This window comes from Labeo rohita, chromosome 19 (assembly GCF_022985175.1).
Source record: "Labeo rohita strain BAU-BD-2019 chromosome 19, IGBB_LRoh.1.0, whole genome shotgun sequence".
NCBI lineage: Eukaryota > Metazoa > Chordata > Actinopteri > Cypriniformes > Cyprinidae > Labeo > Labeo rohita.
Window position 1 is genome coordinate 26497601 of NC_066887.1, and position 23728 is coordinate 26521328.

Below are 23728 nucleotides of genomic sequence, written 5' to 3' on the forward strand. Positions count from 1 at the left end.
AACTTCAAAATCGTCCTATATCGCTGTTTTTCCTTTTTTGTTAAGGGTGTTTGATCTTCTTTGCATGTTCACTTTGCAAAGATTGGGTTGGTACTTCTGCAGCGATGTAGGATGATTTTGAAATTAGTTTTTAAGTTGAGGCAGAAATACGATTGGAGTTTTCGACATACCCTAACTGTCTTGAGTCAAAATACACAGAGTTCAAGGTGAGAAAGACAAGACGAGTGTTTGAGATTAAAAAATATTTAAATTGTATTTTTTTTTTTTTTATAAAAATAACTGATCGTTTCGCTAGATAAGACCCTTCTTCCTCGGCTGGGATCATTTACAACTGTATTTGGGATCGTTTGAAGCCGCATTTAAACTGCATTTTGGAAGTTAAAAATCGGGGCACCATATTAGTCCATTATATGGAGAAAAATGCTGAAATGTTTTCCTCAAAAAACACAAATTCTTTTCATAAAAATCTGAAAAGAAGTTTCAGTCAGCATTTTGTGTGTTTGGTTCTAAATTCAATTTTGGTTTTCAGCATAGGATGGAAAAATACAAAAACCCCATTCATTTTTTCATCATGGTTAAAAAACTTAAAATGAATGGAAGCAAAAGTACACAAACCACTCAAATATTCAATATTCAATTTCTGCACCATATTTGTACCATTTAAGGTACTCCCCAGGGACAACTGTTGTACCTTTTTCTTCTCCCAAGACTATTGTGGATCAGCATCTACGAGATCTTGCGTGATTCATGCTTATTGCATGCTTTGCATTCATGCTTTGCTATTAAACTGGATGTAATTTGTTCTGTTGCTTTTATATGAAAGTAAATATGATGAACAACACACCCATAGTATTTATTTAAATCCATCTGAAAGAAATGTTTTCCATCCATTTTTAATAGTCATGTATTTTAGAAATATGACATCACATATCAAATAGAGAGAGAGCATTCTTAATGCTGGATATTCAGACATAGTTTATACATAATTACATAATAAACACAAAAACATGAAATCAGAGTTGCAAAATCAAACTTTTTAGAAAAGAGCAACACATCATGGCTGTTATTATTAAATAGAGAGACAGAAGAGATAACACACCTTCTATCAAAGAAGCATATGCTCAAAAATATCAAAATAAAAGAATACATTTGAGTAAAGAAAACTTTGTTTTCTGCAGAAATCTGCAGAATTTTTTGTCACTTCTTTCATTTGTGTTGAATTCGGTCTTCTTATTTGCTTGATGAACATAAATCAGACAGTTGCTCTGACAGTCTCTCCAGCTGTTCAGTCTCTTTCGAGACATCTAGAAAATATGTATTATAAAGTGTTGTACATTTTTCATAAACTTTTCTGAATGTAGTGATTAAGAACAATCAGCTAGTAACTTAAATGCTAAATTGTTTTGCATAATCTAAAAGGATTACATTCTCTCTTACCCATCAATTTGATTGTGCTGTCTTGTGACAGCGAGGTATCCATTGCTTTCTTTAGTTTTGATTTCAGAGTACTCTTAATGTGAAGCTGTACAAACAGCAAGAAAATTTCAGTCATTAAATGCATTTATTAACGTCTTAATAAAAGTGAGATCCGTACCTTTAAGTTTTTTAACTTTTTAAGCGCTTCCATTTTTGCCTTGTTGAACATGATTTGTTTTTTCTCATCGACTGTGGTTATTAGCATGTCTTGCCTTTCCTTCATGGATCCTGTTCCTGTCAGAGCTGCAGCTTCTAAAATAGAAACATTCAGTATTAATTTTCTTTTACATGAAGATAACATTTTAACAATAAATGTGTTTGTGATAAAACCACAAAAAGATTTGTATGGGCTTTTTATGTACACTCCTAAAAATAAAGGTTCTTTATTGGCATAATATACTACTGTGTGCATACAGCAGTTGTTTTACTAATGGTCACACTTTATTTTAAAGTCCAATTCTCACTATTAACAAACCATTAACTATGACTGTTGCCTCAATAAACTCCTAATTTGCTGCTTATTAATAGTTAGTAAGGTAGTTATTGAGGTTTTAAGTAGGATTATGGATGTATATGGTAATGTAGAATAAATGCTTTGTAAGTACTAATAAATAAGAACTCTGATTTATAAGCACTGTTAATAATAGATATGCATTAGTTAGAGAATTAGTGTTAGTTAGAGAATTGGTGAGAATGCTAGCTTACCTTCATAACAGGGAGCCATTTCATTCTTAATGGTTTCTAAAATTGATGAGTAGATGTGTTTCTTTATTTCAACAGTTTCTTTGATAAGCTTTGTCTTCTGTCCATTTTCCTTTTAGAAGGAGGGGGGGAAGTCAGAGAGATCTCAAAATTTGTTTTTAATCAAGGTACTTAATTATGTCAGTCCCTCCATTAATAAATAAACACTGTGTTCAGTGCATTTCAGCACTCCCTACTCTGTGAACCATGTGACAAAGATTTACAAAGATGATGTTACTGAATTTTTAGGGTAGTGTAAACTTTACTGGATGAGATTCCAAACCTGAACCTGTTGATATTTGTTTTTACTCATTTCAAATGTGCAGAGACCAAAGTTATTTACTCAGTTACTCAGTCTTAAAGGGATAATCCACCCAAAAAGAAAAGTTCTGTCATCATTTACACATGTATGACTGAAACTCACTGTTGTAAAAATATCTAATATATGAAGACAGAAAATAGAATGGAAAAACAGAACTTACGGAAAATGCAAGCTGAAATATTCATCAATGTTTTCATGCAGGGGTTTCACCAGTTTCTTGTTCAGATCTAGGACTGCATCCCTTCTTTTTGGCGAAAAGTATCCATGATTCTTGCACAAAGCTTGAAGGGTTTTATGGAATCCTCTTCTCTTTCTCTGTTTTTTTTTTTTTTTTTTTTTTTTTTTTTTTTTAAATAGTTAATTAATTAGTTAGTTAATTTAAAATAACAACGTGTTAAAGGGGCATGAAAATTGCCATACATTGATATATTTAAACCACACTTACAGATGCTACCAATGCCTTTGTGGAAGCAACACATGAGTTCACTGATTCTTTCACTCCCTTTGAGAGACGCTTATTCAGATCATGATGAATGTTGCCAAAATATTTGTCCAGTTCATTTAGTGCCTTCGTTAGATTGGTTTCAAGTTCAATGCGGACACTGGCTTTTAGAAGGAGGGGGGGAAGTCAGAGAGATCTCAAAATTTGTTTTTAATCAAGGTACTTAATTATGTCAGTCCCTCCATTAATAAATAAACACTGTGTTCAGTGCATTTCAGCACTCCCTACTCTGTGAACCATGTGACAAAGATTTACAAAGATGATGTTACTGAATTTTTAGGGTAGTGTAAACTTTACTGGATGAGATTCCAAACCTGAACCTGTTGATATTTGTTTTTACTCATTTCAAATGTGCAGAGACCAAAGTTATTTACTCAGTTACTCAGTCTTAAAGGGATAATCCACCCAAAAAGAAAAGTTCTGTCATCATTTACACATGTATGACTGACTTTCTTCTGTGGAACATGAGATATTTTGAAGAATGTTGATAGACAGTTTTTGTACCTTCTTTTATGTTTCACTAAAGAAAGAACAGCAAATCATACAGGTTTGGAATGACATGAAGGTGATTAAATAATGACTGAATTTGCAGTTTTGAGTGAACTCATCTCTTTAAGGGTACAACAGCAAAACAGACTGTTTAATTACAAGGAACAAGGATTCACAATGACTTCATTGGAAATAAAAGCAGACACAGAGGACCAAGGCCAGAATAAACAACATAGTGCCCTAAGAGAACTGAACTCACCTGTGTTTTGATGAAGTTCTGAATGTGACGTAACATAGAAGATCTGGTGTAAGCAGAGTCACTCTGGATGATAGTGAATTTATCAATCTGCTCCTGCACAGACTTCCCTGTTGTTCCATTCAAACTACAGCCAAGAGAAAACAAACAAAACAAAAAAATTACAAAACAAAAATAAACATGGTTTTTGGAAACGGTTCTTAATATAGTTGTACTCCTTGAGGCATAATGACATCAAACAGCATCTTTTACTGAACGGAAGAGATACTTTTATAACATTAGTGAGTTTCTTATGTCATATTTACAGAAGATTTCACAATATTTACATTTTTTTAATTTGTTATTTTTTGTTGCGGTTAAACTGAATGTAGTTCTTTAAAGGAAACAGCGTTATGTAATAAAGACTAGCTTAATTAATTTGAGGCTGATGAAGTTTTAATTGTTAAAAGTAATGTTTTGCATGTAATAGTGTTGAGCTTTGTATCTTCATTGTAACTGCACTGGGAGTTTAACAACACAGAAGCATGCTTCTGTGAACAGATGATTTTCTATGCTTTTTTTAGAAGAGAGGGAAAGATGTTTTAAAGGGTCATCGGATGCAAAGTTCACTTTTACATGTTGTTTGAACATTAATGTCTGTTGGCAGTGTATGTACACATCTACCCTATAATGATAAAAATCATCAGTAGTTTTTAATTAATCTGTAAAAATAATATAAAATAATAATAAAATAGTATCCCCTTTTTCAAATCGAGCCATTCTCAGATGCCTGTACATTTGTCTGTGAAGGGAATGCGCCTCCCAATCTACATAAATGCGTCTATGTTCACGCAAATCATTCATGATCCTGGTTTACCTACAGCAGAATGAGTATATGGTTTTTTTAATGAATTTCTGCAGTCACCTTTCCTAATAACCTGCTAGTTAGCAACTTTCACGGCTAAATGCACTAAATGCGACTAAAGTAATCAATCTCTCCAAGGCAAGCACAGCTCGTCACTCCACAGAAAGAAGAGAGGGGTGGGGCGAGCAGAGCTCATTCGCATTTAAAGGAGCAATCCATCAGAATGGGTTGATTTTTGCAGAGCTCATTTTGACAACATAAAAATGGTGTTGTTTTACACTACCATTGAGAATTTTTAGCCAAAGTATATTATAGACTTTTCATTAAGACCCTAAGGAATAAATTAACTTACAGAAAATAGGCATCCGATGACCCCTTTAAGGCAAGTAAAGTTCATTATTCCATGATATCTTTTTTTTTTTTTTTTTTTTTTGACTGAGAGTAAAAGAATGTTTGTTTGTTTTTTGTAGATGTTGAGCCAGAGACATAGGATAACTTCATTCTTTTAGGATTGATATGAGTTATTTTTAGAAAATTGTCTCCTGCTTGTTTACCTCACATTTTGATGCAACAACAGTATGTAGTTCACATTTTATTTAAACCGTTGATGTCTGTTTTTTTTACTGCAGAACTCAAACCAACTTTGGAGTTAATGACACAGAAGCCTGCTTGTGTGAGGAAGCGATCTTCTTCAGAAGAGAGGGAAAGACGGTTTAAGGCAAGTAAAGGTCATAATATTACGTTAGCATTTATGTATTTATTTTTATTTTATTTTATTTTATATTTTATTTATATTTATTGACTAAGAGGAAAATAATGTATACACTCACATAGTAAACACATGTTAAATAAATAAATTCTCTGATATTTTTATGCTCAGTGTTGTTTCATAATTTTGTAATTTATTATTTGTAAATTATGGAGTTATTTAAATTGAATAAAAAAAGGTGAAAGTGGTTCATGTGGACTGGACAGAAGGCAGTGGTGTGTAAGTTTAAAAACAATATTTTTCCACTGTCTTCAGACTTAACTCTGCTAAAACCTTTTCTCAAAGCACTGCAATCAAACAAAGCTTTGAGCATCACTAGTGACGTTATTTCATTAAAACGATACCAGCCTTGATACAGAGCTCCATCTGGAAGTACCTGACATTCTCGATACAAGCTTCGAAACCTTGGTATCAAACGTGACATCACTACTTCACAGGTGTTTTGGAACAAACATACCCAGATTAAGCAAGATTAAGTTTAGGTTAATTACCCTGAGTATGTGACAGTAAATTACTTACAGCGTGTACAAAATACTCACAAATGTGAGAATTTCTATCAAAGAATCAAACATACCACAATTTTGAGACTGGGCCAAACAATTAGAATCTGCCACCAGTCTGTTTTTCACCCCCAACAGTGAAGTTCAAGTTTTAGTAACTTCTTTTGTCCCTGAATAAATTGGCATTTTTTAATGAATAGGTTGAATGTATGACTTAGTCACTGTCATGCAGACAGTTAACACCAGTGATGGGAATAACGGCGTTATAAATAAACAGCGTTACTAACGGCGTTATTTTTTCAGTAACGAGTAATCAAACAAATTACTGTTTCCTACGTTACAATGCCGTTACCATTGCTGCCAATAAAATACGGCGTTACTATCATTTATTATAATATTATTGCAATTTTATTTTTCAGTTCATCTGAATGGATGCGCAGCGTACCTGTATTTGACGAGCTGTAAACTCTAGTGTGAAGGCACACGACTAGCCGTCACTTTGTCTCACACACCCAAAGAAAGATACAGAGCGACAGAGTCTTATACCATGCAGAATTGACGCACTATGTGTAAACGATATTCTTTGTTGTATTTTCCTCTCAAAACAACGGAGCTCCTTTGGAATACTTCAGCTTTAAAGAACTGCTGGTTTCTCCGGTAGTAGGCGGAACTAATGTGCAAACAGCAATCTCATTGGCTGGCGCTCACCTATTATCGTCCCTGTTTTGATTACAGCAAATCAGTTAGAGTGAACGCAGACAACTTGATTAATATTCATGAACCCAGCAGCTCATTAAACTTTAGTGTGTTTAATATTGTTATTAATAGTAGAATTCGTGGTAGTAACAAGACGTTCATAGAAACACTAAATTACAAACAATATCACCACCAGTCCTAAGTTCAGTCAACATGACAAACATGCATTCATACATGGTTATTCTAATTACTAAAGTTCTAATGGCTAAAGTTGAATGCTAATTATAATTATAATATTATATCAGATATTTAATATTAGTCTGGTGAGTAAACTAAAAATGTAATTAATTTAATTAAAATTTCATTCATTCAACATATTTAATATTGGGGTCATCCAAGTTATTTAATATATTTATTTTTTTTTTATTTATTTTTTTTTTTAATTACTAACTCAGTTACTATTTGTGAGAAGTAACTAGTAACTATAACTAATTACTATAACTAATTAAAGTAACATTCCCAACACTGCCCACAACAGCATTAAAATAGTGTAGATTAGTGTACAATGTTTTATATTTATTTTATAGTTATATTACATTAGATTTTTTTTTAAGTAACGCAATAGTTACTTTGCCTGGTAATTAGTTACTTTTATAATGATGTAACTCAGTTACTAACTCAGTTACTAATTGTGAGAAGTAACTAGTAACTATAATTAATAATTTTTTTAAAGGTACGTGCCCAACACTGGTTAACACTTGCCTGTACCTAAATTCACTGAAAATACCCGCTACTAATACACAGACTGACAGTCTGTGTAAAAATAATACACATAGACAAGTAAGGTAAAGAAACAGTGAAAAATCCCACAATGGTCCTACAGTATATCATCATCTATGCCCAGTCGGATTAAAGGACTGAAACTCACTGTTGTAAAAATATCTAATATATGAAGACAGAAAATAGAATGGAAAAACAGAACTTACGGAAAATGCAAGCTGAAATATTCATCAATGTTTTCATGCAGGGGTTTCACCAGTTTCTTGTTCAGATCTAGGACTGCATCCCTTCTTTTTGGCGAAAAGTATCCATGATTCTTGCACAAAGCTTGAAGGGTTTTATGGAATCCTCTTCTCTTTCTCTGTTTTTTTTTTTTTTTTTTTTTTTTTTTTAAATAGTTAATTAATTAGTTAGTTAATTTAAAATAACAACGTGTTAAAGGGGCATGAAAATTGCCATACATTGATATATTTAAACCACACTTACAGATGCTACCAATGCCTTTGTGGAAGCAACACATGAGTTCACTGATTCTTTCACTCCCTTTGAGAGACGCTTATTCAGATCATGATGAATGTTGCCAAAATATTTGTCCAGTTCATTTAGTGCCTTCGTTAGATTGGTTTCAAGTTCAATGCGGACACTGGCTTTCTTTTCAGCCTTCAACACATACAACAGCACTAAATTAGAGAATAATATATAATGGCAGCATTCTGAAAATATCTGCATGTAAAATGTGTGTAATTTGATGCATACGGTTTTCTTGTTTGTATCTAGCTGGACACTTTGGATCAGAGACAGAACTCCCTTTGCTTCATCGACATAATCTCTGGTCAGTTCTTGGTTAATGCTTTTGTTACAACTCCTCAGAACATCCTGCAGATTTGGGATTTCTACAGAAGTATGTCACAATGAATCATTTGTTCAGTGCTTTGTCTGGCTTGTAAAATATTTTATTAATTTATTTAAAAAACAAATTTATTTAAAATATGCAGGCAATTAAAATATACAGTACATATACAAAATGTATTACAGAACAGACTATTACTTTGTGTACATTTTTGTGTCCTGATGAGGTGTTGTAGTGTAGAAACAAGGAGAGTTTACCTGTTTCAGTAGATTCCAGATTTAAACTGGGGTTGAAGAATGCATTGCAACTTACAGTAAATACTTGAAGAAAATGATTGTCAGTGCTGAATCTTTTCTAAAAGGAAGAAATAAAGAAATCAAATATATATACATTGTAAAAAGAAGCTGCTATGCTATTTTTTTTTTTTTTCAGTTTAATTAGCCATTTAAGTAATTTTAACATTTTCATTAAACAGACTTTAAAAAGTCTTTGTATCTTCTTAACTTATTAAGATGAGCAAATGTAAAAACACATGTTGTCATGACTTATTGGTCATATAATTTTTACAGTATACAATCAAATTGTTTTAAAAACTATGATAAAAACAATAATATAATATGATTAAAATACCTTAATTTCAGAATTTTCAAACTTTTCTTTCACACTTGTCTTGGCAAGTTCATTTCTGTGACGTATGCACCTTTTTTTCTGATCCTGAAGAATGATAAAAACAATGTGAGCATGTGAATGTAATGAGCCTAATAATATAGATCAGTTGTGGTATCAGTCTCAATGGTTAAATATGTATACTTTTTACATTTTTGTAAGATTTTTTCAAAATATAATATTCTTCTTAATATTGTCTTGTATTATAATACAATGAAATCTCTATTCATAGTTTTATGTAAAATTTATGTAAAACTTATAAGGTTCTACTTTTCCTCTTTCCTGTTAAATTGTTACATTAATTAAATTCCATTTACAACCAAATTTCCAGAAACATTCAGACATTTTGTGTAAAGTAGGAAAAACAGGAATTCGTTATTTGTAAATTCTTTACCTTATCTTCTGAGTTTCCATTTTCAGGAAGTCGTGTAGATCTAAAAAGACAGATTAAAAAATCAGAAAGTGTTATTTTGAAATTCTGAAAGAAGCACAACAACATGAACTCTCCAACAGCGTGTCAAAAAATAAATACATAAATAAAAATGAAAAAGACAAGCAACATTTAGGCACATAGAGTGCACTGGCCAAAAAATGTGACCCACTACTCTTTTTTGCTATTTATACATTTTAATTCAAACCTCATATAGCCTACTGGATCGATCTCATCAGTCTTTGTACAGATGAAGTTTATGCTTTTGCACTCTCCTCCTGGTCCCAGTTCTTCCATGCAGTGCTTTAATATCCCCCAGGGGTCTCTGTCAGTGATTGCTCGATTGATATCACTTACAATCCACACAGAAGAGCACTCTGACAGTTTCTACACAATTTGAAATAGTGAGTTAGAGGACAATCTTGTAGCAACATATGGTACTATAATATTTATTTTCAAAAGGGTGTAATAATATCCAGGGATGAATTAACACATGTACCGAGGGCACTAGACCGGAGGGGTGGGCAGTGTTGCCAGATTGGGCGGGTTCCCAGGCAATTTTGAATTTGATAGTGCAAGTACAATTAGGCTTGTTTGGAGCCAGTTTGGCATTTTTCAAACATCTAAATTGTATAGGATAATTGGTTAACAAATAACCCCAAGTGTGCATGTACTGCGTCCAATCAGTCATCACAATGTTACTAAACACATAGGCACACTGTAGTGCCTGCTGCACTTATTATAATCATTCACTAATGATCAGCAGACAGACGTGTGATGATTTATGAGTGACAGGTTTTTAGCCCAATAACGTTTCAGATTTTAAAAGAATCATATTTTTAGTGAATAACTGTATAAAATGGGAGAGTGACTCAACTCTCAAAATGTGTATTACACCTGTGGAGGGAGATGACATGAAGGCTTTAATATCACTGCAACTCCGAAATCTATACAACTCTGTTATTTATTATTTGAACAGTCCAGATGAGTACTTTATCCTTGAAAGCTGCTGGATTTGATTAGTTTTGACTGTGCAAAGTTCTGTATTATGTTCTACAATGTACTTCATGAAAGACTTCCTCTAGTTCTGTGTGAAGTTAAAGTGTGACACGAAAGTAACCGCATTATTGTTGTTGTTCATTTTTATTGTCGGATTATCATACAGTATGTATCAATGAATGACACAGTTTTGTCTGTCGTGGTGTGCACATGAACAAGTGTGAAATACCTGCTAATTATGTTACTTTTCCCAATCACTTATTTCTGTCAGGACCACTATCGTCAAAGATAACAGACAATTAGCATACAGTTTGAATTGGCAGTAGCAATAACCACCCAGGGTAACAGAACAGAACCAACATAAATGTATTGCTGATATCATTAATGTTTAGTAATTTAATGTGTACATTTTAAAATTAGTCTGATTCAAAGGAGAATCAGAAGGCCAAATCCTGGCTGGATGTGAGGAGGAGTTAGGGATGGAGGAGGGTAATTAGTTATTAAGCAACGCAAAAGCAGCTGATAATACTAAAGGACCCTACATATGAATGCTGAGGTGTCATATTCCTATAAGTAGTAGTGGATCAGCTGAGAGTCAGCTGATGCAACCATGACTCATGTGACCTGCCAGAACTAAAGGTGCATTCATGCCATATCGGAATTCCTGTAATTACGAGATTCCAACTTGTAAAAAGCATTCACGTCCTCGTATAACTCGTAATTACAATTTGTGAACTGGGAGTCTTCTGAGAAATACGACTTGTACCACCTGACCAACGTAGGATCTGTTTAGGTGTTGATAGTGTTGCCATAGAAAAGCATAATTCTGTGTCTGGGGACGTGAACAGTTCTGAGTAGAATGTCACGTTGTCATTTCGAAATTACGGTAATTACACTATGTTGTCAACACAGCATAGCGCTACACTTGACATTGGGCACTTTTTGTATTTACATTGCCTTATCCTGACTGTAGCGTCTGGACCAATCAGACGTACATTAATTGTTACATTTAACAAATAGTCTTTAAAACCCAAAAGGCCTCTAACACCCCAAAAGGGCTCAGTTGCCAGGCTGACTATCTGATAAGAGGTTTTATTGCTTCAAGGAAAGCACATCTACCCATGCTACATTTGCCATAGAAAAGAAACAATGCCTATAGAGACAGACTCTTTCCTATTCATTCACAGATAAACCTTTCTTTGACCTTCCTATCACACATAGCCCAGGTTATTGTGTACAGTATTACTGCATTGTATTTTAATTTTGTCTGTTGTATTTGTCTTTCTACTGTTTTATGCATGCATTATGATAGATTAGTCGTTTACCCACCTATCCCATGTTTGGACTCTTTTAATTCGTATGTTGATGATCTAAAAGATGGTGTAAATTAGATGTTGATACCTATGCAACATATTAGTGTTTTAAGAAACCTTAGTAGTTTTTGCATCAACACCCAATCGAATTACATATGCAAAATACCATGCTCACAGACAAAGAGTCGTAAACTTTCCCTCCAAAGGTGAAAGTTACCATTGGTTCGCGGACCTCCTGGAGGCACAGCCTCCAGAGAGCTTAAAGGCTTCAAACGATTGAATGCCCTTCTCTCTTCACTGTCTTCTTCGTCTGCAACGTCTTCCGATTGCTGCCCGTGTGGAGGAACCCACGGGGAGCCTGAGCCGGCACAGGGTGTGCCCGGCGGGCCCAACATACAGAGCTGTGGCTCTCGACCACAAAGAGCCAGACATTTTCACTCAACCCTGGAATTCATCTTCATGAATCGCCTCAGTCAGCCAGAGGTTCTTTTAGAACCTACGAGGATGAGGAGGATGAGCTAGAACTCTTCAGGACTTCCCTAAGCACGCGCCAGGCCTTGCGACCTTGTCTTTACTTTTCCCAAAGATCACAGGACTTCAGCTGGGTCCCTCTCAGCTCTTGGTTCTTCTTCACTTTTCACATGGGAAGAAACTCCCAGTCACCATCGAGTCAGAACAATTTTGGAATTCATCACTCTTCAGACCCGGAAGAACGTGATTGCACTTCCAAAACCACCCCTGCTCCAAACCATCAAGACATACACCAGAGACTGCATTCGGACACTTGTTCAACGACCAAGGCAATGCAAGTATCGTACATTTAACTAAACAATACAGAGGTTTAGTATAAGCTGTAGACAGCACTTATGGTTTCACAGCAGGTGGTTAACTGACTCTTTTCATAGCTTCATTCTCTTGTCTCTCTCTAACTGCTTCTCACTGACCCTTCTCCCACGTATGAGTGCTTTTATGTTTGTTTGTTTAGATTAGTTATGTGTCAGTCCTTCGTTAATAAAACTCTTGTGCACAAATTACATGAGTGTTGATTCTGATTCTGCTTTGCAAATTAATGTCCCTTTACGATTCCGATTCGAGCTACATGCTCTAATGCAATGGTACTTTAAGAAAGTTATTTTCTGTGGCTAAGAAAATATCACTTCTTATAGTTGATATAAAAATTATACTGAATGTTCGCTGGGCGAACAGATTAGTTGATGGAAAAATTAATTCGGCTACAGTTACTACTGGCAGCTGATATAAATAATTGTAATTAATCATAATTAATTGTAATTATTTATATACATTTTGCTTTGAGCTAAAATTCGCTACATGACTATTGACATTAAAATTGATTTTTGTGTTTTTTCAAGGATATTAGTTGATTTTTTTGGTTGACATTTTGACAGTGTCTGCTTGCATCTATTCTAATCATAATTTGGTAATTCTCTTTAATGTATTTGCCCTGAATTGCCCTGAGCCGAAATACCACTCTCGTCGGAATGTGATTTCAACCGAGGGGGGCCTTTACATCGGTCCGTGCCCAGGGCACCTCTGCGTGATAATCTGTCCCTGGTAATATGCGTACAGATTTCCACAAGTCATCTCTAGTCTTATTGCAGTCTCCAGTCCCAGGAAGATCAACAAGCACAATGTGTTCGAGGAGTTCACGACAGTCTGGAATCTTGATGGTCACACACTTCACAATCGGCCATAACCATCCACCATGACTTGACTTACTGTTTAGTACGTAACATGCAATATCTTTGGCAAATTCAGAGAGCTGTTGAGGAAATAAGTTGTTTTAACTTTAATGAAAAATAAATTTAAAAAGCATTTTTTTTATTACTTACATTATTATTGTTATTATTATTATTTGTGAAATGTAAATATTAGTTGTATTGTCCTAAAAACATACATCACTTTTTGAGATTTTTTTTGAGTTTTGAGTTTCCGTAATGAAGTTTTCAATCTCAGCATATTTGTCATCTTTCTTGAGCTCTTCTAATGTTTTCTGGTCTGCACCACGTCCATACAGCGCAGTGATCTTTTCTACAGCAATTTCAAACAAGTCCTCATTGCTGTCCTCACTGTCATCTGATAAAACTGTAAGAAGATCCTTGAGTTCTTTCTCCCACTCCTACACAGGCACAATATAAAAAATAAGATTTTATTTCTTTTCCTCCAGTCTGATTTATTTATATATTTATTAAAGTAATGGTAAGATGAATATAAATGGGTAAACCTCTTTAGAGATGAATTCAATCACTGCTGTGTAGTTGGAGTCAGTCAGATTGGCTTTTACCTGAGTAACAACAGATGTACAAGCACCAAAACTACCAGACGGCATTAGATTCTTTTTTCCCAAGATTGCACTTAATAGGGAGCTCTTCCCTTCTCCAGATCTCCCAACAATCCCGATGGTTGTCTTCTTTATGTTGACTGTATACATTTTATTTATCTTTGAAATTATGTCATTGTGCATACTGATTGTGTGGTGTAATTTATCAATGACTTTTTTCATGATTTGTTTTGCATTCTTCATGATCATATCTGTTCACAATGAAGAAGACAATCACAATGAGGATTATTATTTAAGTAAATGCATTATATGAATATATATGATAGATATATATATATATATCTTTACAAACACCACAATGTATTATATGTGTAGATGTATTTGGTATGTAACACTTATGCCAGATCGTCATACTCTTATTAGTCCCTGCTAGTATAACTACACCAGAATGTGTGCAAAAAAAAGTATCTTTTTACTTAAAAAAAAGGAAGTAAAGAAAATGTCTGATATCACATCTTTACATTTGTTGTAGCTTCAGTGTGACTAAAGTATGTAGACCTTCTAGGCTGAAGTGACTACTCTAGTAGTGCCAGATTAAAAGTGGACAGATTCAGAATTTACTTGCCTGTTGTCAGGTGTGGCTTTGAGGTGGATGATTCATGACTACGCTTTCTTTTAATGCCTATCAGACAATGAAGTTTAATTCTTTTTTTATCAGTCACAGACTTAAAGAAAACACATAATTTTTTTAGAAAGTAGCATACCTTTGTTAGGATTTGTGGAATGGTTGGAAAGTCCTGAAAAAAGTGGGGGTTCCACAATTAACAGACGATGTTCTTATCATAAAGAAATATTTTTAAAACTTAGTTATACATTAGAATAAAATTAGTTTTGTTTATTGATTTAAGGATCATTGTTTATTATAAATGCAATAATGCATAGTTTTCATTAATAACCATTACTATATAGAAAATAACTTTGTCTAGTAAAGGAGTTTACTCAATGAAATAGCATAGACTTCTTAATGGCTAGTGTTTACTTTTTTTCCATTCTGTAACCAACTTTTTCTATTATGTAAACCCAGGCCAAAGTGATTATTTACTCTAGTAGTGTCAGATTACGATTGGACAGATTCATAATTTATTTGCTTGTTGTCAGGTGTGGCTTTGAGGTGGATGATTCATGATTACGCTTTCTTTTAATACCTATTAGACAATGAAGTTTAATTCTTTTTTATCAGTCACAGACTTAAAGAAAACACATAATTTTTTTAGAAAGTAGCATACCTTTGTTAGGATTTGTGGAATGGTTGGAAAGTCCTGAAAAAGTGGGGGTTCCACAATTAACAGACGATGTTCTTATCATAAAGAAATATTTTTAAAACTTAGTTATACATTAGAATAAAATTAGTTTTGTTTATTGATTTAAGGATCATTGTTTATTATAAATGCAATAATGCATAGTTTTCATTAATAACCATTACTATATAGAAAATAACTTTGTCTAGTAAAGGAGTTTACTCAATGAAATAGCATAGACTTCTTAATGGCTAGTGTTTACTTTTTTTCCATTCTGTAACCAACTTTTTCTATTATGTAAACCCAGGCCAAAGTGATTATTTACTCTAGTAGTGTCAGATTACGATTGGACAGATTCATAATTTATTTGCTTGTTGTCAGGTGTGGCTTTGAGGTGGATGATTCATGATTACGCTTTCTTTTAATACCTATTAGACAATGAAGTTTAATTCTTTTTTTATCAGTCACAGACTTAAAGAAAACACATAATTTTTTTAGAAAGTAGCATACCTTTGTTAGGATTTGTGGAATGGTTGGAAAGTCCTGAAAAAAGTGGGGGTTCCACAATTAACAGACGATGTTCTTATCATAAAGAAATATTTTTAAAACTTAGTTATACATTAGAATAAAATTAGTTTTGTTTATTGATTTAAGGATCATTGTTTATTATAAATGCAATAATGCATAGTTTTCATTAATAACCATTACTATATAGAAAATAACTTTGTCTAGTAAAGGAGTTTACTCAATGAAATAGCATAGACTTCTTAATGGCTAGTGTTTACTTTTTTTCCATTCTGTAACCAACTTTTTCTATTATGTAAACCCAGGCCAAAGTGATTATTTACTCTAGTAGTGTCAGATTACGATTGGACAGATTCATAATTTATTTGCTTGTTGTCAGGTGTGGCTTTGAGGTGGATGATTCATGATTACGCTTTCTTTTAATACCTATTAGACAATGAAGTTTAATTCTTTTTTTATCAGTCACAGACTTAAAGAAAACACATAATTTTTTTAGAAAGTAGCATACCTTTGTTAGGATTTGTGGAATGGTTGGAAAGTCCTGAAAAAAAGTGGGGTTCCACAATTAACAGACGATGTTCTTATCATAAAGAAATATTTTTAAAACTTAGTTATACATTAGAATAAAATTAGTTTTGTTTATTGATTTAAGGATCATTGTTTATTATAAATGCAATAATGCATAGTTTTCATTAATAACCATTACTATATAGAAAATAACTTTGTCTAGTAAAGGAGTTTACTCAATGAAATAGCATAGACTTCTTAATGGCTAGTGTTTACTTTTTTTCCATTCTGTAACCAACTTTTTCTATTATGTAAACCCAGGCCAAAGTGATTATTTACTCTAGTAGTGTCAGATTACGATTGGACAGATTCATAATTTATTTGCTTGTTGTCAGGTGTGGCTTTGAGGTGGATGATTCATGATTACGCTCTCTTTTAATACCTATTAGACAATGAAGTTTAATTATTTTTTTCTCAGTCAGACTTTAAAGCAAACATCATGATTTTTTTTTTTTAGAAAGTAGCATACCTTTGTTAGGCATTGTGCAATGCCTAACAAAGAAATTAAATAGCATGGACTTCATGGCTAGTGTTTCCCCTTTTTTTCCTTATTCTGTAACCAACTTGTTCTACTATGTAGAACTTCTAGGCTGAAGTGATTATTTACTCTAGTAGTGTCCGATTACGAGTGGAAAGATTCAGAATTAACTTGCCTGTTGTCAGGGATGGCTTTGAGGAGGATGATTCATGATTACACTTTCTTTTAATGCCTATCAGAAATTGAAGTTTTCTCAGTCACAGACTTTAAAGCAAACATCATGATTTTTTATTATTATTAATTTTTTTTTTTTGTTTTTTTTTTTGTTTTGTTTTTTCAGAAAGTAGCATACCTTTCTTCGGCTTTGTGGAATGGTTGGAAAGTCCTGAAAAAAAGGGAGAGGAGGGCATTCAGATTAAAAACATGGTTCCACAATTAACAGACTATGTTCATATCATAAAGAAAATGCCTGTTATCTTCAAAATATATATTTTAAAAACTTACAGTTATACATTAGAATAAAATTAGTTTTGTTAATTGATTTAAGGATCATTGTTTATTATTCAAACAATAATACGTAGTTTTCATTAATAACCATTGCTATATGGAAAATAACTTTGTGTAGTGCTCTTATGAATGTTGTTAGCATGACTTTTTATGAAAATTAAGGAAATTTACTCAATTAAATAGCTCTGCTCTAGTAGTGTCAGATTACGAGTGGACAGATTCATAATTTACTTGCCTGTTGTCGGGTGTGGCTTTGAGGAGGATGATTCATGGTCACACTTTCTTTTAATACCTATCAGACAATGAAGTTTAATTATTTTTTTTTTCTCAGTCACAGACTTTAAAGCAAACATCATGATTTTTTTTTCAGAAAGTAGCATACCTTTGTTAGGCATTGTGGAATCATTGGAAAGTCCTGAAAAATGGGGGGGGTTGATTTATTAAATCAATAAAAAAGACAACTTTTATTCTAATGTATAACTGTACATTTTAAGAATATTTTGAAGATAACAGACCTTTTCTTTATGATATTAAAGACCTTTTCTTTAATATCATAAAGAAATGGTCTGTTATTTTCAAAATATTCTTAAAATTTACAGTTATACATTAGAATAAAATGTGTTTTTTTAATTGATTTAAAGATCATTGTTTATTATTCATGCAATAATACGTAGTTTTCATTAATAGCCATTGCTATAGTTGGCGCAAACAGCCTTGTGGTTAGTGTGCTGACATATAGCACAGTTGTGCTCGTGGCGACCCGAGTTTGAATCCCGTCTCGAGGTCCTTTGGCAATCCCGTTCCCCTCTCTTTCCTGTCATCTCTCTACTGTCCTGTCCGTTAAAGGCACAGAAATATAACTAAAAAAAAAAAAAACATTGCTATAGAAAATAACTGTGCAGTGCTCTCATGAATGTTGTTAGCATGGCTTTTTATGAAAATTAAGAAAATATACTTAATGAAATAGCATAGACTTCTTCATGACTAGTGTTTCCTTCCTTAAAATTACATTGGCTATACTTTTAAATTTCCTAACATTAGAAAGAGATACAATAATATCAAAACACTGAAAATGGATAGGTTTTAAAAACAATGTTTGATTTTCTGTTATTAAAGGAGAAGTTTATTTCCAGAACAAAGATTTACAGATCATGTACTCACCCCCTTGTCATCCAAGATGTTCATGTCTTTCTTTCTTCAATGGTAAAGAAATTGTTTTTTGAGGAAAACATTTCAGAATTTTTCTCCATATAATGGACTGCTATGGTGCCCCGAGTTTAAAAATCGAAAATGTAGTTTAAATGCGGCTTCAAACGATCCCAAATGCAGTTGTAAACAATCCCAGCCGAGGAAGAAGGGTCTTATCTAGCAAAACAATCGGTTATTTTCATAAAAATAATACAATTTATATATTTTTTAATGTCAAATGCTCGTCTTGTCTTTCTCTGCCTGAACTGTTTTTTCTGGTTCATGACAGTTAGTATGTTGAAAAACTCCCATCTCATGTTCTCCCTCAACTTCAAAATAGACTGTTTTACCTTTTTTGTTAAGGGTTTGATCTTTTTTGCATGGTCACTTTGCAAAGCTAGGTCGGTACTTCTGCAGCGATGTAGGATGATTTTGAAATGATTTTTGAAGTTAAGGGAGGAAATACGATTGGAGTTTTTCAACATACCCTAATTGTCTTGAACCAGACTACACAGAGTTCATGCAGAGCAAAACAAGATGAGCATTTGAGATTGAAAAGTATTTAATTTGTATTTTTTTAATCAAAGTAACCAGTCGTTTCGCTTTTTCCTCAGCTGTCATCTTTTAAAACCGCATTTGGGATCGTTTGAAGACGCATTTAAGCTGCATTTTGGAAGTTCAAACTCGGGGCACCATAGCAGTCCATTATATGGAGAAGAATCCTAAAATATTTTCCTCAAAAAACATAATTTCTTTATGACTGAAGAAAGAAAGACATGAACATCTTGGATAACAAGGGGGTGAGTACATTATCTGTAAATTTTTGTTCCGGAAGTAGACTTCTTTAATAGAGGTGGGATTCTCTGTAATCACCCAGAAAACACTATCAACACCCCAGTAACTTCATAGCAAAAGCCTAGCAACCACCCAGAATCTCCTAACAAACAACTAGCAAGACTTTAGAACATCTAGCCAACATGTAGAACATCTAACTGACCAAACTATTTATGTTTTTTAAACAAGACTTCAAGACAAGCCAGCATAAGTTTGTCTTTCAAACTTTTCAATCTATAGTTATTACAGGTATTCCTAAATGCTTACAGATGACTTTCCTGCCCATTAAACTCTCATGAGATCAAAAACACCATAAGAAAAAACTCTTCTCACAGTATACAGCATTAAATTACAGATACAGACGTATAACTCAGCAATTAACTTTTGTTTAAAAAATTATTTTCATTTTATTACTGTAAAGTAATCTTGTAGTAGATGAAAAGCACTAGAAACATTAAAATACCAAAGAATTGTACAATACAGTACAGTAAAAAATTAAATAATAAATAAATAAATTCAGTGTCCGCTGCACATTCGGACAGATTTCATTATAGTACACAGTACTATTAGCAGTTTCTTGATCTCCCGACACAAGAGCAGCTATATTTCTGGCAGTCAGTTTTCAGATCCGCAAAAAAGTAGTACACACACACAAAAAAAAATGGTTACGAATCAAAATTTGACAGTCACATGTTTGAAGCTGTACAACATGTGCTACAGTTTACTGTACAAATAGAATAGTGAAATTTCCATCATCTGATGTACTGGTACTGTTTACTGTAAATGTGTGTGTGAATATGTGAAAGTATAAAACCTGTGTTCAGCCCTCTCCTCTCTCCGTTGTTAGGATTTTATGAAACACTGCTTACATTTATATTTTATTCTCTGGTAATTCTGGGGGGCAGGTGGGGTGGCACAGCTTTTTCTTAGGGTGGCAGTTGCCACCCCGTGCCACACCGGTAGATCTGCCCCTGGACGTAATCAACCAAAAAGCTAGCCGGAAAAAATAATATGAGGCATATCTTGGTCTTGGATTTACAGTTGGTGTGGTGGGAGCATATGAGAGACTTGTGCGTGTTCCCTTTGTTAGTTTTGCATGCAGTTTGTAAAGAGACAAAATGAAGCAAAGCACAGCTAGTCTACACTTTTATTTTCTCCTTTTCTGAATTTGATGTTATCAGGCAAAATGCAAACACAATTGCATTATTATTATTATTTACTTTTGAACAAAGTCTTATTACATGCAAAGTGATAGTATTATAGTGATAGTATATTATAGTTTATAATACTGTTATTTGATGTTACGTTTTTTTAAATGTGATGTTAATAAAATAAGTTTGAATACATTTTAACAGTTCAACTTAAAGCCTAGTTTATTACCATTTTGTTGGGGTGATTGGGGAGAGGTGGGGCTTGGAACCCTTCCCTACCTTCAAAGTGGGGAATGGCAGAAAAAGTTTGAGAACTGCTCTAGGGCTATGTGTAAACATGCAGAAGAGCATTCTCACCCCGAGTCAGTCTATAACACAGGGGTCACAAAACTTGTTCCTGGAGGGCCAGTGTCCTGCAGAGTTTACCTCCAACTTTCCTCAACACACCTGCCTGGAAGTTTCAAGTATACCGAATTCAGTATCAGATTTTGATGCAATTCACTGCCTCTCGAGCTTGTCAGTATTTGAATGAAAAATTTACTTCAGCCAGAAATTTACTTTTGCTATGGAACAAAATAAAATAAAATTTTATAGCTCAGGCCAAAGAGTTGTAGCACAAGTTAGGGTTGATAATAATGACAGAAATGTAATTTTTGGGTTAACGATTCCTTTCATGACAAGCGGCAGCATGTTGTTCTGTCGCTTTAAAAGCTGCATGCATCCGTTTCTCTCTCAACTACTTTCATTTTAGACATAACCTTATAGATAAATCTTGTGTGTTTTTGACAGTATTAGATGCAAAATCAATCAGATGTGAAAGACGCTGTTTGACAGACTCTTACGCTGCGTTCACGCCATATCGTAATTACCGTAATTTCGAGATGACAACAAGGATTCCTTATTTATGATAGGTAACCATAATAAAATTGACCGTTATTCCTTGTGAGGTGTAAAATACTATAATTTATTTTTTACTTTGCAATTTAACGGTTACTTTTCTTAAATGAGTCCACCCCAAAGGTGTGTGCAGCCTTCAAATGCGATTTCCGGAGGATGCATCCTTCTAAATGAGATGCGACTAACATGTGATGTTCTACTCGGAGCTGTTCACATCCTCAGACTCGGAATTATGCTTTTCTATGGCAACACTATCAACGCCTAAACAGAGCCTACGTTGGTCAGGTGGTACAGCGGTCATGTGGTCATATTTCTCAGAAAACTCCCAGTTCACAAGTTTTAATTACAAGTTCTACGAGGACGTGAACGCTTTTTACAAGTTGGAATCTCAGCATGTGAATTAAATGTTTAACTGGCTTTGAAGCAGATGTAAATCACTTTTGTGATTGTGAATATGTGCAGTGTCCCATGAGTGTAACTCTGCTGCAGAGTTAACATTTGATGTGAATGTCACGTTGTACATTGTTATATATTGAGACGGAGGCACCAAAACTGTATCTGACAGAATAGCATCTGGTAGCATTTCTTCAACAGGAAAGGAAGGAAAGGACATGATGTGTGGCCCAGTATGGTGAACCATACTCAGAATTTGTGGGTGCATTTAACCCATCCAAGTGCACACACACACACACACCGTGAACACACACCATGAACACACAACCGAAGCAGTGGGCCATTTTGACTCACTAACCATTTGGCCACAACTGCCCCTAGCCGATCTTGGCACATTTGAATTGTTCACGATCAAAAATCGGCATATCGCACACCCCTAACTACCAAGTATAATCACACACAGATAAGCACAGCGAAATCACCTCACACTATTCAGCGGCAAAACTCTATCGCACACGTGCTACAGTGGTAAATTTATTCATCGCATAGACCAGTTTTTTCGTAGCATGTATGTCGCACTGTACAGCCCTGCAGCACACTTTTTATAGTGTTGATGTGGCAACTAGTAAATACAGTACATTTGGTTATGCTAGCATGTGTGAGAATTTTTAAACCACTTGTGTTATAACTAACCGCATTAGTTTGTGCCCTGTGCTCCCCTACTTATAACGTACATATTCTGCATGACCATATTTTACATCCCCAATTCTACCCAATACATAAACTTAATAATTACCTTACTAACTATTAACAAGCAGCAAATTAAAAGTTTATTTAGGCAAAATTTCACCAAAAAATTTGCTGAAACTGCACTCACCCTCAGACCATTCAAGATCGTGCATCTTAGCTTCCTGGCCAATCACAGCTTGACACTTGAAGTGTCTCTATTTGAACTGCAGTTGATGACGCAGACTTTCCACTCCATCCTCCCCACCACCACCAATATATAAACTTAGAACTCCGTGGACCAGAATATACAATAACATATAAGTTTACCCTCTCCTTCATCTTTGTATGTGTCTCTCGAGAATCTCAGGTGTCAGTTGTATCTCAGTTGAGACTGCAATCTTAAGCGCTTTTTTCCTGGTCATGCTGCTCAAGACACTATTTCAAACTGCATCAATGCGCTTTCGTTTGTTCAGTCAGGATGTGGGACACACTTTAGCATACAGGATGTGCGTGTATGCAAAAAAGTACAGCTGCATTTAATTATTTTCATAGACTGGAAAAACTAAAGGTTGTGTAGTGCCCAACAGATACAGCAGAGAAATAGTGTACTCTAGTGTACTTTTAAATTGCTTTTCTGTTTAATGTTGAATAGAACATAGACACTTATAGTAAGGTCAACTAATGGTAGTGCACTGATTTATGGTTGTGGACTATATAGTTGTGGATTTAACCTTCTCGACAGAAAAGATTAATTCATTGTTTACCTGGGTCTTTAGTCTATAATTAGCTCACCTCACATCTTATCTGACAAGTTTTCGGGTTTGAGTCGTTCATTCATCATGTGACAGCCCTATAGGCTTAACCAATGCAGTGTGAGCCGGAAAAAGAATTGATTAGTTCTTCTCTCGAGTCTTTGAGTTTGAGTCGTTCGTTCATCAAGTGACAGCCCTATAAGCTCAACCAATGCAGTGTGAGCAGGAAAAATAATTGATTAGTTCATCTCTCGAGTCTTTGAGTTCTATTCGTTCGTTCATTACGTAACAGCCCCATAAAATAACAAAGGAGTCCAAAAACCCAAATACTCAAAACAGGTGAACTAACTCCAGTACAGAACCTAATAGGATGTTGCGCATGCACGACTGAACGAATCACTCCCCGAGATGACTCGTTCGTCCCCAGTCACATTAAAGAATCGTTCAAAATGAACGAATCGTTTAAGAACGCCCCAT

General features: G+C 34.2%; 1 protein-coding gene across 27 annotated transcripts; it reads right to left on the reverse strand.

Moving 5' to 3' along the window:
• Positions 1–870: 870 nt before the first annotated feature.
• LOC127181376 (nuclear GTPase SLIP-GC) lies at positions 871–22978 on the reverse strand. Of its 27 annotated transcripts, none has more exons than XM_051136076.1 (25): positions 22827–22978; positions 17690–17722; positions 17543–17599; positions 17153–17185; positions 16976–17032; positions 16264–16296; positions 15741–15812; positions 15219–15251; positions 14697–14729; positions 14558–14614; positions 13876–14183; positions 13549–13770; positions 13219–13413; positions 9530–9708; positions 9286–9325; positions 8856–8939; positions 8483–8579; positions 8132–8268; positions 7862–8035; positions 7582–7736; positions 3790–3913; positions 2182–2290; positions 1595–1728; positions 1438–1522; positions 871–1304 (listed from the first exon to the last, which is right to left on the reverse strand). In XM_051136076.1, exons 2-25 carry the CDS (start codon positions 17700–17702, stop codon positions 1231–1233), a joined length of 2505 nt encoding a protein of 834 aa, XP_050992033.1. In that variant the 5' UTR covers positions 17703–17722; positions 22827–22978; the 3' UTR covers positions 871–1230. The 27 variants fall into 27 exon arrangements, with proteins under 27 accessions (XP_050992033.1, XP_050992032.1, XP_050992029.1 ...); XM_051136075.1 differs by having other exon boundaries at positions 15741–15773; positions 22648–22978; XM_051136072.1 differs by having other exon boundaries at positions 22648–22978.
• Positions 22979–23728: the final 750 nt, after the last annotated feature.

Coding starts and splice junctions, on each gene's coding strand:
- LOC127181376 (XM_051136072.1), bottom strand. CDS start 22,672: ATGCACGATCTTGAATGGTCTGAGG. Junction 17,600..17,689: donor TTCCACAATGCCTAACAAAG/GTATGCTACTTT, acceptor ATTGTCTGATAG/GTATTAAAAGAAAGTGTGAC. Junction 9,326..9,529: donor GATCCAGTAGGCTATATGAG/GTTTGAATTAAA, acceptor CTGTCTTTTTAG/ATCTACACGACTTCCTGAAA.